This window comes from Poecilia reticulata, chromosome 1, assembly GCF_904066995.2.
Source record: "Poecilia reticulata chromosome 1, P_reticulata-male-v2, whole genome shotgun sequence".
Taxonomy (NCBI): domain Eukaryota; kingdom Metazoa; phylum Chordata; class Actinopteri; order Cyprinodontiformes; family Poeciliidae; genus Poecilia; species Poecilia reticulata.
In genome coordinates, this window is record NC_088830.1 from 26399056 (window position 1) to 26413545 (window position 14490).

General features: G+C 37.0%; 1 protein-coding gene across 2 annotated transcripts; it reads right to left on the reverse strand.

Moving 5' to 3' along the window:
• Window positions 1-930: 930 nt before the first annotated feature.
• Window positions 931-14469, reverse strand: LOC145552617 (uncharacterized). Of its 2 annotated transcripts, XM_081610271.1 has the most exons (3): window positions 12041-14469; window positions 6926-7354; window positions 931-6841 (listed from the first exon to the last, which is right to left on the reverse strand). In XM_081610271.1, exons 1-3 carry the CDS (start codon window positions 12102-12104, stop codon window positions 5484-5486), a joined length of 1851 nt encoding a protein of 616 aa, XP_081466397.1. In that variant the 5' UTR covers window positions 12105-14469; the 3' UTR covers window positions 931-5483. The 2 variants fall into 2 exon arrangements, with proteins under 2 accessions (XP_081466397.1, XP_081466395.1); XM_081610269.1 differs by having other exon boundaries at window positions 931-7354.
• Between the last annotated feature and the right edge of the window lie 21 nt (window positions 14470-14490).

Below are 14490 nucleotides of genomic sequence, written 5' to 3' on the forward strand. Positions count from 1 at the left end.
ATATGTTTTACTGAAAAGGAATGTATTATGTCGAATGTCCGGGTCAATCTGACCCAGTAAGTTGTTGTGGAAGGAATTCCTAGCAAGTGTCTTTTCATTATGTCGGAGCCGAAATATTATTGAGTTGTTATTGCAGAAGATTTTGGTGTGTCTCTTTTCCTTCCATTGTGCGTTGCACGCAAATGGAGCGAAAACAGAACATGGAAAGGATGTCTGTTTGGACAGATAAGAACTAACAATCTGACTAATGGTCCTCTGAAGGAGCAGATTTAACTTCCACGAGGTCAAACCCAGATTTCTCGGAACTTCCAATACACACTCAATGTAAAACAGAGCCAGAAGCAAGATTCAGAATGCCATTGGTCAGACAGTTTCCAATACACAATAGCAGACTGAAACGGTATAAATGCTCGAAGCCAGAAGCAAAAGACGAGATATTTTGGATTCTGAGATGATGAAAATGAGATGATGAACATGTAATGTGTGATGCAGCAGATGTGCATTAAATGTCTTCCTGGTTGTCGGTGAGCCGGAGAGAATGGAGTTTTGTGCATCGTCTCTTAATTCATGAGTTTAGCACCTTTGAATTCCTCCATAGTATCAAGACAGCTAATGTAATGAAATAAAAATAATTAACTGTTAGAATTTATTTCCACTCTGCTGTCCATAGCAAAGTTAACTGTTATACTGTAATATTTTTGCAGGACAAAAGTAAGAAAAATATGTAGCTAATGTTTGACAATGTCTGATTTATCAAAGTTTATTGTTGTTACAATAAAATGTCAAAAAATAAAAGAAAATTATTTTTTTCTTGTCTTCTTCAAATGTTAAATGCACGTTAAATTATGGATTCATGTCAATATATTCTTGAATAAAATGCTGTAAAAGTGTGTGTGTTCATCAGTGTCAATATAAAAACTATCAGAATAATTTCTATCAAATTGTGCTCTTTATTCAGAAATCCCCCAAAACAACTAAATAATCACATTAAAAATAATAAACTCTGTGTTTAGTCATTTGATTACCAAATATATTAGCGTGTGAGAAAATGTGTCAAATATTAACTTAACCCTCCTATTATGTTTGTTTCTGAGGTACAGCAATAATGTTCGTGGGTCAATTTGACCCGGAGAGTGTTTAGTCATGCAATAGCGTCAGAAACCTAAAACATCCTCCAAAACTTTTTTGTATCCGATTATTAATTCCAATACTAACCATTTCAATCAATATTTGTGCAATGATGTTTTTTTATTTCTCACAAATAAAGGATCAATGACGACAATTTACTCATTTGGACATAAAAATTTGATTTTCAATTTTTTATGCCCACTGAAAAAACCCAAACACAAAATGACACTATTCTTGAAAGTGATTTTTTGTAAATTTCTTTATATTACATTTAATTTTTTTTTGAAGGGGTCATCTTTATAATTGAACTTGAGACACTTTTCTGCTCTGGGTCAAATTGACCCGCTGACTAAAATCAAGACAAATGAGTCCTGAAGATGATCCTCCAGCTGGTTTTCCAGTTTAAATCTGCGTGTTCAAAACAAAACTGGGTTTTTCATCACATGCTGCCCAGATTTTTATGCCATATTTAGCTGGTGTGGAAGCCATATATTGCCTAAATGAGTAGGGTCGCTACTCATTTAGGCAATATATGCCTTCTGAATGCCAGGGGTGAACTTTATGAATGCCACAAGTCTTCAATCTACTGTGACATTAGGGCCTGGGTTATAGAACAGGGGAAGTTACAACCCACATGTACCACACTGTTCTATTAGCTGCTAGTTTGTCTTGTCCATCGATTGTCAAATCGGATTACTCTGGAGAAAAGTCTCCAGAAACATTATGGCCCGAAATATTACCCTGCCTGTCTCTGCATCCCTTAGACTGGCTGTTGACTCGTCCTTTGACTTATAAACTCTGGTCAGAATGAGGACCTCCAAATATGCATGTAAATGCATTTGGTCCAGCTCCTTCCAGTTCTCTCCAAAAACTCACCTTCCTTTTAGATTTGTCATTTCAACAAGAATTTTCTGTATTACACGAGGCCTGAGTAGCTCAAAGACTGACTTGATGTCTATAATGCGAGTTACTGCCATCCTAGTCAACCCTGGAATGATCAACAAGAAGTTCCAGAGCTTCCAGGGTTTTCATCTTTTTATTTCCCTGCTGCTCATTTCCTAATCTCTGACAGTGACAATATCACATGTACCTTCAGTGTGTAATGTGTTTAGGACTCCCTTGCAGAGAGTATTTATGTTCCCTCCACTTCTACTGAGTGTCCATTCAGTGTGGGTGGAGTTTGTCCAGGGGAACAGAAAAGGTACCTGTCAAAAGTTGTATGAACACCTGCTTTCAGGCAGCTTTCTAGTGAAGTAAAGAGAATAGTGAAAGAGTGGGTTTGCGTGATTGTTTAGGTGTGTGTGTGGTGTGTGCATGCATGTGTGGTGTGGTGTGTGTGTGGTGAAATATGTCTCATAGGTGCAAAGAAACAAATAGAATTGGACATTTTTTTAACCTTTTTACCCTTTAACTTGACTGCCGGGTCAAATTGACCCGAACAGTATCGATGTAACAAATAGACCCAGGGGGGGCTGCAAATGTGTAAAATGAACCATTTTCATTTTATACATAGAGTGCACCTATTAAGGCAAATAGAAATAGTTTCATGCAGAAAAAATACTTCTATTTTTAAAAAACTTTTAAACTTTGAAACGTGTCAAATTGACCCACAACATAACAGGAGGGTTTTAAACTACTTTGCAGAACAGCACTTTGTGAAGTTCGGTCCATTCACTTGTATTAGCTTACGTCAAAGGATATGCAAGTCATAAATGACTTTGTAAGGACTTAATAAAATGCATATTTATATGTTTATAGATTAAATTAGTTTAAACTTTTAAAAAAGATAGTGATCTTTAACAGAAAACAGCCACAGCAGAAAATAGAAGAATTATACAACTAAGACAAGCGACACACCAAATTATTGGAGACAATAATCACACATAATTTGTACAATCAAGAACAATCAATGAAGGAAAATATGATTATATTGTATATTGCATTTTCTAAGTAAAAGGGCATGCCAACTTATTTGAAAAGCTTTTATATAGACTGGTTAATATAATTTGAAACATCAGTTTCAGTCTAGTTTTGCTGTAAAGACAAACCTATCAAAGATATTTTTAATACTGTAAATTTCAGATTGCAAACAATTAATGAAAATCTACTAATAGTACACAACAGCACATCTTATTTTGGATTAAAAATGTATTAAAGTAAATTTCATTCACCCCACTCATTCTCTCTATACAGAAAAATACAAATCAATCCTGCAAGTTCATATTTTATATCTCCAATATGCAAATGTCAAGATCCAAATGATCACATTTAACAAATTCAAAAATTAAACAATTTTCCCACTTTATAGACAAGAAGCCCTCCAGTTTTCATCTTTTATATTAGCGGTTCTCAACGTGGGCGGTACCGCCCCCCAGGGGGCGTTCAGAGGATGGCAGGGGGCGCTGGCGGACATTTTTACAAAAGGGGGGCGCTGGGATGCCTTTGGGGGGCGTTTGGTCGAAGGTAAACTTTACACCTTAAATGCACAACAATGCCAGTTTAGACTTTGAGCAACTTGGTAAAACTGTATTGTGTAACATTAAATCATGCTTGGCTGCAACTGTATCGATGGCAGCTCTTCTTCTATTCAGTGTTTGTTAGCTTCTGTTAGCTTCTTGGCGCAGCTCCGTTCTCCTGCTACTGGTAGCTAAAATCCCGATACCCTCACTTTGTATCCCTCTGAAAAATGAACCCATTTAAATCAAGAAATCCCTCCATGGGTGATACCACGATAGAGAGCGTTCATTTTATAGAGTTAACACGGTGCTGTAAGTGGTCCGGTATGAAACGGGGGTGATAGAACAACACAGCACTTTTTAATTTCAATAATAAGAATGCAGAAATTGTTTCCGTTGTTTTAAAAGGTTTATGTCGGTCTGCCTTTTCCCCATCGATACGCTTCCCGACCGCCCTGCACCTTAGGGGCTTAGAAAAAAAAGACCGCACATTGTGCAAAACTCTGAAACAGGAGAAGCGGGACATAAAACGGAGCGACGAACTAGATGTGAATTATGGCATAAAAACAGAGAATCCAACGCTGAACAGTGAAAAATCAAAAAATGATGTGAAACACATGACGATTAGGCAGCGCAGCAGGTGATGAGTGAAAATTACTGAAATTATCAAATAAATGTAGCAACAGGAAAGAAACTAAAGTGGACATAGCAATAAGCCAAGAGAGGATAATACTAATCAAAGGAAACTAAATGGAAATGAATGAAGAACAAAATGCAAGAATAAACTAAGAAACTAAAGTTAATACAGAGGAATAAACTGGTATGGCAAGACCTTTTGAGTAATAATTAATACAGAGGACTGTATGGCAAGAATAAACACACTATTTCCAGATAAAAGGTAAAATAATATTGTTGAAATGTCATGGCTTTGTTGAAACCACATCTGAGAGAGTACTGAGAATAAATATATCTTACAGAACATAACAGTAAAGAACTTATCACTTATTTATGTTTTTAATTAGATTTGATATATTTATTTCTTCAATATTATTTTTCATGTCAGTGTTAATGTCATGAGGCTGATGACTCCATGACTTTCAATTTGACTCATTAGGATTTGATTAAGAACCAGATTTGTTCTTTGTCATTTCTGTCCAGTAAAACTATTAATCTATAAATCAATAGACAGGTCTATATAAAGATATAATCCATGTTTCTGTCTCATATTTGTATGGCATTAAAAGGACCTGGAAATGTTGGTTTTCATTGAAAGTTCTGGTTTGCGCAATAAATGCCATGTGGGTGAAATTTTATGGATGCTACTCTGATGTCCCATTCTCCTGAAGGCAGCACAGAGCTGCACCACCAGAAAAAAACTGAAGAGAAGAAGAGCTATGATTAATGTAGTTACAGTTCTATCCATGTTTTAATGTTGCAGAGCTCAGTCAGTCGTTTTGCTAATAGTTCAAAGTTTAAACTGGCATGTTGTACATTTTTTATCTGGTCATTTTGTGAAACATTTAACAACTATAAAATGGCACAAAATAAAAATATTTTTTCCACTCTGATTTGCTGCTGTTAGGCCTACCAATTTTAACTTGAATGTTCATTGCATTTTTCATAGACGCCTGTGAAAATAATTTCTATTCCCATGACATTGTTCTCTGGGAAATTATTTTTGATGATAAATACAGAAACAAACATAAAAATCAAAACATCTACAATGGCGATAGTAATATTAATGATAAAATAATAGTCAGTGCAAAGTATCCTACAAATTCTTTGGTGGGGGGCGGTGAGGGACCTGGAAAAAGGCTAGGGGGCGCTGGCCCAAAAAAGGTTGAGAAACACTGTTTTATATGAACCTCTACATAAATAAGACATATATGGAAAATAGTTCTACGGCGTTTCACCTGTGTGACGCCTCATGTGCTGAGTTAAATACCCATTATGACTAAAACTTTTTCCACAGGTCCCACATGAAAACGGCTTTTCACCTGTGTGAATCATCATGTGCCGAGTTAAAGTCGGTTTTTGACTAAAACCTTTTCCACAGGTTCCACATGAAAACGGCTTTTCACCTGTGTGAATCATCATGTGCCGAGTTAAAGTCGGTTTTTGACTAAAACCTTTTCCACAGGTCCCACATGAAAATGGCTTTTCACCTGTGTGAATCATCATGTGCTGAGTTAAAGTCGGTTTTCGACTAAAACCTTTTCCACAGGTCCCACATGAAAATGGCTTTTCACCTGTGTGAATCATCATGTGCTGAGTTAAATTCGGTTTTTGACTAAAACTTTTTCCACAGGTCACACATGAAAACGGCTTTTCACCTGTGTGCATCATCATGTGCTGAGTTAAATACCCATTTTGACTAAAACTTTTTCCACAGGTCCCACATGAAAACGGCTTTTCACCTGTGTGAATCATCATGTGCTTAGTTAAATTCCTTTTTTGAATAAAAGTTTTTTCACAGTTCACACATGAAAATGGCTTTTCACCTGTGTGAATTATCATGTGCTGTGTTAAACGAAGTTTGTGACTAAAACTTTTTCCACAGGTTCCACATGAAAACGGCTTTTCACCTGTGTGAATCATCATGTGCCGAGTTAAAGTCGGTTTTTGACTAAAACTTTTTCCACAGGTTCCACATGAAAACGGCTTTTCACCTGTGTGAATCATCATGTGCTGAGTTAAAGTCGGTTTTCGACTAAAACCTATTCCACAGGTTCCACATGAAAACGGCTTTTCACCTGTGTGAATCATCATGTGCTGAGTTAAAGTCAGTTTTTGATTAAAACCTTTTCCACAGGTCCCACATGAAAATGGCTTTTCTTCTGTGTGAATCATCATGTGCTGAGTTAAATTCGGTTTTTGACTAAAACCTTTTCCACAGGTCCCACATGAAAATGGCTTTTCTTCTGTGTGAATAATCATGTGCTTAGTTAAAGTCGGTTTTCGACTAAAACCTTTTCCACAGGTCCCACATGAAAATGGCTTTTCTTCTGTGTGAATCATCATGTGCTGAGTTAAATTCGGTTTTTGACTAAAACTTTTTCCACAGGTCCCACATGAAAATGGCTTTTCACCTGTGTGAATCATCATGTGCTGTGTTAAATGTAATTTGCGACTAAAACTTTTTCCACAGGTCCCACATGAAAACGGCTTTTCACTTGTGTGAATCATCATGTGCCGATTTAAATCAATTTTTCGCATAACACTTTTTCCACAGGTCCCACAGGAAAACGGCTTTTCACCTGTGTGAATCATCATGTGCCGAGTTAAATTCCGTTTTCGACTAAAACCTTTTCCACAGTTCACACATGAAAATGGCTTTTCACCTGTGTGAATCCTCTTATGAGCATCAAGAGAATATTTGAAAGCAAAAAGCTTTTTACAGGTCACACAGGAGAAAGGTTTTCTTCTATTCTGATTTTGCTTCTCAGCTTCAGCAGTTTCCTGGAAGATGACCTGCTCCTTGTTTGGTTCTGATTCAGTTTGGTTTGTTTGTTCATAAACAGGAACCACCATGCAGGTATCAGTCTCCTGTTTTAATTCAAGCTGTTCTTCACCCTGACTGGAGTAAACTTCTTTCTCTTCCGCTTTTATTTGTTGATATTCTAGATCCTGCTGCTCTTCTTTTATATGTTGATCTTCTGGCTCTTCTTTTTCTTGTTTCACCTGCAGAGGTTCTACCTCGTCCTGGTCCAGATTGGATCTCCTCTCCTGGTTATACATCTCGTTCTCATAAACGTTATGTTGCAAGCAATCTGGAGAGGAAAACAAGAAAAAAAGAGGAATTGTTAACGTTACTGAAGTAATTAACAGACTTTCATTATTTAAGACAGAAATCACCAAATAAACACATCTGAAAATTCAAGAGTGCAGACATTCAGCTGACATTTGGAAAATTACCAAATTAAATATTTCTGATTAATTTATTCCCTCCAGGCATGATCGTTATTGTTTAAAAATAATTTTCTAGTATTATTTCTAATATTTTCTGTGTTGGAGCAATTAACTTTTTATTTTTATTACTTTGAACTTTGAGTTCAGTTTCATGTTAATTGTTTATTTTATATTTTTTGTTTCTTTACTTAAAAAAAAATCCTAACCCAAGAACCCAGAATCTTGACAGTTTGTCCATTTTCTGTAAGTTTAGGGACTGGTACAGGACCAGCATGCACTGGGCTTTCACCAGACCTTTTCTATTTTACTGCTAAGAATAATGATAATTCTTAGCAACAGAGAAAACATGCAAACAAAGAAAGAGACGCAAACAAATGAAATACAGCAAACAAGAAGAGATGACGGAAACAAAAAGCAAATAAAATGTAGCAAGCAAAAAAAGAGACGCAAACAAAAGACCCTCCTGCTGTGCTGGACCAAAACAGCAGAAGATGCCTCAGCACCGCAGGATATTGTTGATCAGATCGACGGACTATTGACATGAGGGCTTGACAGACAACGTGTCGCAAGTAAGATGGACATAATATTGTGCATATTTTGTGATTAGAATATTACTTTACTGTATTTATGTCCACCAGTGAAATATCAGCTAATGCTAGCTGGTATAGTGCTATAGTACTTGGTGTTCAGTCCCCGCTCTGAAAGGTAACCGAGATTATTATTTTTTTTAAAGTTTCAGTTATTTTCTAACACTGACTTACATATCTGATACAAGAGCCTATTATAGAAAGGAAACATTATAAAAATAATAATATTACACGTTATAACATTCACCAGAAAAGTTTACACAGATGGCAATGGCTATTATGAACTTCACTCTGTCAAAGTAAGATACCTCCCAAATCTCCCGTTTATGTTTTGAAGGTTTCCCGTGTGTGTGCGCTAAACATGTATAGCTTAATATTATTCAGTATTAATCATTATTTATTTCTGTCTATATTTATATAAATATGTATTGATAAGACGAGAGCGGTCCATTAGGCGTCTGTCCTTTTATTATGTCTATGTGAGAAACGGCCCGGTCTACGGAAGACGGGTCCTTCGAAGGCCACGAATATGGACGACCAGAAGAGAGAAGCTGTAGCCTTCAGCTAGCTGCCTAGCCTCCATCTTGGCGTTATGTTGCTTAGCAACCGTGACAACGTGAAGCACAGAGTGCTAAGGAAAAAAACGGACTCGAAGGTAGTTTTTTACTCGTTTTTTCTGTATTATTCTTCACCTTTTGTGATAAAGGCTGTTCCATACTAAAAAAGAAATCTGTTTGATTCTAAAATGTTTAAACATTTATAGCAAGGAATGTAAGCAAATTATTCATTTTCAAATACTCTCTAGATCTCAGGAAGTAAGACATTACAGTTAAATAAAACTTATGTTTTAAGTCTTAGTTTAATTAGTCAAACCCATTTGCTCAGGAATAAATTAAATACTTAAGTGAACCAAAAAATTTTACAGGCTTAATATCTGTGTTCCGCCTCCACTCATAGGGGGAAACTACCGGGAGTTTTTAAAACGATTTGCCGGGAGACGTGCGTTCTCTCTCGGTGTACCGAACATGGAGCGCCCGGTCAGCTGACAGCTGGCGAGGGGAGCTGGCTGTTAATGCAGCGGGAACAGACATCTCCGAAAACGTCGGAGCAATATTGCAATTAAGTGATTTATTGATGCACCGAGAAGATATCTGAGATCTATACATCAACATTCTCGCCGAAAAATATTGTAAAAAAAATCATTTTAGCCATTTTCCATTTTTTTAGGAATTTTTTGGTCAAAATTGAGAGTTTTTCTTCAATAGCTTCAAGGTCATGTGACCTATAGACTAAAAATCACTTTAAAATAATTATACTAGTCTCTATAGATGAGGCACAAACTTTTGTTTTCCATTTTTAGCCATTTTCCATGTTTTAGGATTTTTTTGGTTAACATAGGTTTTTCTTCAATAGCTTCCACGTCATGTGACCTGTTGACTCAAAATCACTTTCAAATAATTATAGTAGTCTTTATAGACTAGTATAATTATACTAGTTATTAATTATTAGTCTATAAAGACTAATTATACTAGTCTGAAAATGTAATGTTTCAGTTGTTGTTGTTTCTATGACTTTTTATTTTTGTAATTTTATGGTGTAAAGCTCTTTGAAATGCCTTATTGAAATGTGATATATAAATAAAATTTGATTAGATTTTTTTGATTTGGGGGTTTTCTGTCCGAGGCCACGTTCTGCACAACCAGGGTTTTGAAGGGATCCATTTTGGTGGCCTTGGGATCACGCCTCTGCTTTTGGCAGATGATGTGGCCCTTCTGGCTTCATCATGTCGTGATCTACAGCTTCACTGGAGCAGTAGTAGTAGTAGTAGCCGAGTGTGAAGCGGCCGGGAGGAGGATCAGTACCTCCAGATCCAAAGCCATGGTCTTGAGCTCGAAAAGGGTAGAGTACCTTATTTGGGTCAAGTAAGATTTTCCTGACCCAAGTGGAGGAGTTTAAGCATCTTAGCATCTTGTTCATTGTTGGAGTTCATTCATTTCTGTCTCTGTTCGCCACCCATGTTCATTAACCAGTTTCAGGACCCGACCAGAACCACTCATTGTAAATTGAGAAATAATGAGATTTGGTTATATATAAAAATAAGCTTTAATTCTAAAAGATGATCAAATTTCACAATCCATACATATCATCCAAATGGAACATCATGCTCCTTAGGTTACATTCATCGTCCAGCTCTGGGGCCAAGTGACAAGAAGCCAAGTGAGGCAAAGATTGTAGCAAGTTTAGCTTTTTATTCATCTCTGCAATCTGGACCCTCCCTAAAGGGTACTCTAATCAGTTTCAGTCTGTTTACATATGACTGCCAGCAGTCACATATAAACATGGTTATGTATGCTGCAGCGTGTTAAGCAGATGAAAGAGGCTAAAAGAGATGGAGGAAAATGCAGAATCCATAACATTAAGAATGAGGGGAAAAATGGAACAGGAGATCAATAGACGGATTGGCGTAGCGTCTGCAGTAAAGTGGGCGCTGGACCAGTCTGTCGTGGTGAACAGGCAGCTGGATCAAAAAGGAAGGTCTCTATTTGCCAGTCGATCTACGTCCTTACCTTTATCTATGGCATTGGTTTAAGGGTCTTGACTGAAAGAACAAAATTACAAACACAAGCGGCCAATATTATTTTTTTCCATACGTTGTCTGGGCTCTTCCTTAGTGATAGGATGAGAAGCTCAGTCATCCAGGAGGGACTCAGAGTAGAGCCGCTGATTTTTCACTTTGAGAGGAGCCAGCTGAGGTGGGTCAGGCATCAGATTAGAATGCCTCCTTGGCGCCTCCCTAGTGAGGTCTTTTCGGCACGTCCTACCAGGAGGAGGCCCACAGGAAGACCCAGGACACGCTGGAGGGACTATGTCTCTCAGCTGGCCTGGGAACGCCTTGGGATTCCCCTGGAGGAGCTGGGGAGAGGGAAGTCTGGGCCTCTGCTGACCCCACAACCCGACTGCGGACAAGGGGAAGATGATTGATTGATTGAATTTTCTTAATAGCTTATGGGTCATGTGACCAATTAACTCTAAATAAATGTAAAATTATTCTACTAGACTAGGTGGTGCACAATCATATCTATTCCATTTAACCCTTTTTGTTCCTTGTCATTGGGTCACATGAAATGTAAGCTATTAAACACCAATCATATTTTTTTAATTTAAATTATGGAAAAAAAAAGAAAAATATCTAAAATGGGGAAATAAGGAGAGTGCCTCATCTCTATTGATTTATAAAGCAATTTCAAAGTGGTTTTGAATCAATAGGACAAATGTCTTGGAAGCTAAACAAAAACATACTAAATTTTGACAAATAAAATTGCTAAAAAATAAAGTATTAAAATGAAAAACAAATGATTGTGCCTCATCTATACAGACTGATAGAACAATTTCACACAGATTTTGAGTCTATAGGTCACATGACCTGGAAGCTATTGAAGAAAAACCCTAAATTTTGACCAAAAAAATCCTAAAAAATGGAAAATGGCTAAAAATGGAAAACAAAAGTTTGTGCCTCATCTACAGAGACTTGTATAATTATTTGAAAGTGATTTTGAATCAATAGGTCACATGACCTGGAAGCTATTTAAGAGAACATTCCATTATTTAATATTAAAATAATTGAAAATATTGTATGACTTTAAAATTTAATAGATGATATTGAGTCTCATGTAAAAAAGCATGAAATAGCACTTACAATTAGTTTTTGGTTACAATTCAAGGCATTTATTAACATTTCTTTGACAGGAAGGTTTGGTTCGGTAATTTGTAGACAGTCCCTAAGTGAACCTTCGGGCGCTGCGGCCGGGAGCGGTGGAGAACCGCCGGCCGACATTAGCGTTCATAAATCGGATCAACCTTTAGCTAAACGCCGCTACTCCCCGGAGCTCGAATATCGAATATCCAACTTGAAACTAACTTCACTGCGGTAACCTGAATCCAAACGCTGGCGTTTCTTACCTATTCGGTATAAGATTATCTTGGGCTTCCGGGAGAAATCCAGCAGTCTGCGTTGATCATCCATCTCTTCCTCTTGATGATTTCTTTAAACTCTGTGAATGTTTCTTCAACAGCAGTCAAATGCTTGTTGATAAACTCGTTTATACAAACTCTCGAAAATTCAACAAAACAAACCATGCGCCATCTTGTTTCTCGTCTTCTTCTTCGTCTTTTTTCTGGCGGTTGGCAAACAACTTTAAGGTGCATTACCGCCACCTTCCAGGTTGGAGTATGGATAAGAAGCTCATAGCCTCCTCGTTCTTCTAAGAAAATTAAAAAATACTATCAAAAGCTATATTTCCTGATGAACTCTGAAACAATTCTCTTATAACTAACTTATTTTTATTACTACTAAGCTCACTAAGTAGTATCTCACTTTCCCGTACATACGTGTTGGTTTGGATATACAGGATTAAATAGTACTCTTAACTTAATGAATAAACTTAATACCGGTTGTATTTATTGTGGAAAGTTAGAAACAGTACAGCATATCTTTTTAGAAAAAAATTAATTGTTAATGCATGTCACCATGAGAAAAGCCTTCTGGGTTTTGCTTAAAAACTTTTTAAAATATTAAAATCACACATTTTTGCTCATGAAGTGAAAAAATTATTTGGAAAACAAACTTATTGTCAGAAATCTTTTCTTGCTATTCTATGTTTTTGTTTGTGACTCAAAGTTTTGCTTGTGATTCTTACATGACATCATAAAATTACAACAAAAAGATTTCTGGTGTGTGCAAATAGAAGTTTACGTTTGGCAAATAACATTTTAAGTTCACGAGACAAAATTACTTATTTAATTAAAAAAACATTTTTTAAACAAAACTTTTTGTAAAAAAAAAAAAAAAAGAAAAAAAAGGAAATAATTACAATTCCAAAAGTTTTGATTACAAATTTATTTTGATTAACTGGTGTTTTTTTTTTATTGAATATTTTGGGAAAATATTTAATTGCATCTTTACCAGACCCTAAACGTACTTAAAGTCTGGATCGACTTTTTTCCCCTTCATTAATGACACACTTTTATTACATACATTATATCTATCATGGTAATTCAGGATGAGTTTTTTTTTATTCTAAATTAATTCTTAATGAATTTAAGTGATATTCTCCTTCAAGATACATTTGCCTAACACTGGAATAAATGCAATGTACATTATACAGCAAAGGAAAATAGAAGATCTGACATATATCGATTATGGAGTTGATTCGTTTTGGACGAGCGATCTGCCCCTATTGCATAAGCAATGCTGAAGAATGACTGATATCATTAACGATACAGGGAAGAAGCTTTTCAGTTATCTTGTGTTGCTAGCAAAATAGTTAGCTAGCAGCTAGCTAATAGCACAACAACAACAACAACCTAATGTCTGTTGTTTCTGACCTCATAAACATCAAAATTGACCAGGGTGCCAAAACTTTTATGAGGTTGTGAATACTTTTAATATGTTCATTTTGCTTAGTTTTAACATAGGAAGCAACCCTGAGACTCTTAAAGTCCTGTGATAAACCTTTGCACAAAGTTATAGCAAGCTTACCCCTTAAGCCCTGCCAGCATGCCTTGGTGGGCCCCATGTGGGGGAAAGGAGGGCTGATATATGGGTCCCATAAAGGTTTGTCTGTGGGCTCCATGGTGGCCCCACATGGGTTTGCCCATCTAGGGCCACAGCCTACGTGGGGCCTACCTGGGCCCTAAATAGACAAACCCATGTGGGCCGACCACCATGTACGGTTCATTACAGGATGCACATTCAAAGGCCAAATATGGGATGACTCCGTATTTTACAGGATGGATGGCAACCCTATTCAGGGGTGCTAAAGCCCCCCTAAATTAGGTCTAGAATCGCCACTGGATCCAACAGAGATCATCTCTGTGTTGACTGAGGCCTGTTACTTTGGCGCCGACCTGTTGATGATGGGCAAGAGTGGACGAGTAGGCTGCAGGAGCGCCATGTTTGAAATCGCTGTGTTTGTTATAAGGTAAGTTACTTTACGGAAATCTTATTCAAAGCCTGCTTGAAATATGTCAGGGATAAAAAAACGTGCCAGGAGCGGGCAGCAGATCAATTATGGATATACTAAGGTGATCTACCATCAAACTGAGGATTGAGTCCATGAAGCTGAGGATCCCTTGATGACCGAGTGGGACATGTTAACAGTTAGCTTACTTTGTAAATGGTTAGCGGCGGCTTCACTGGAGGAAATGGCCGCTTGTATCTACCCATTTGTCTTCAAAGTAACAAATGAATAATTCACTTGAGGTTCATAAAGGTTAAAAAATAACCAAGCGAGTCCATGGGTAGCACATCTAAGGCACATTCAGTGACACTGAGGGGTCAGTGGATTGGTGGCAATTGAAGTTCAGCATTTTGGTGCAATCCCTTTGCTAAACCAGGACTCTTGGGCAGT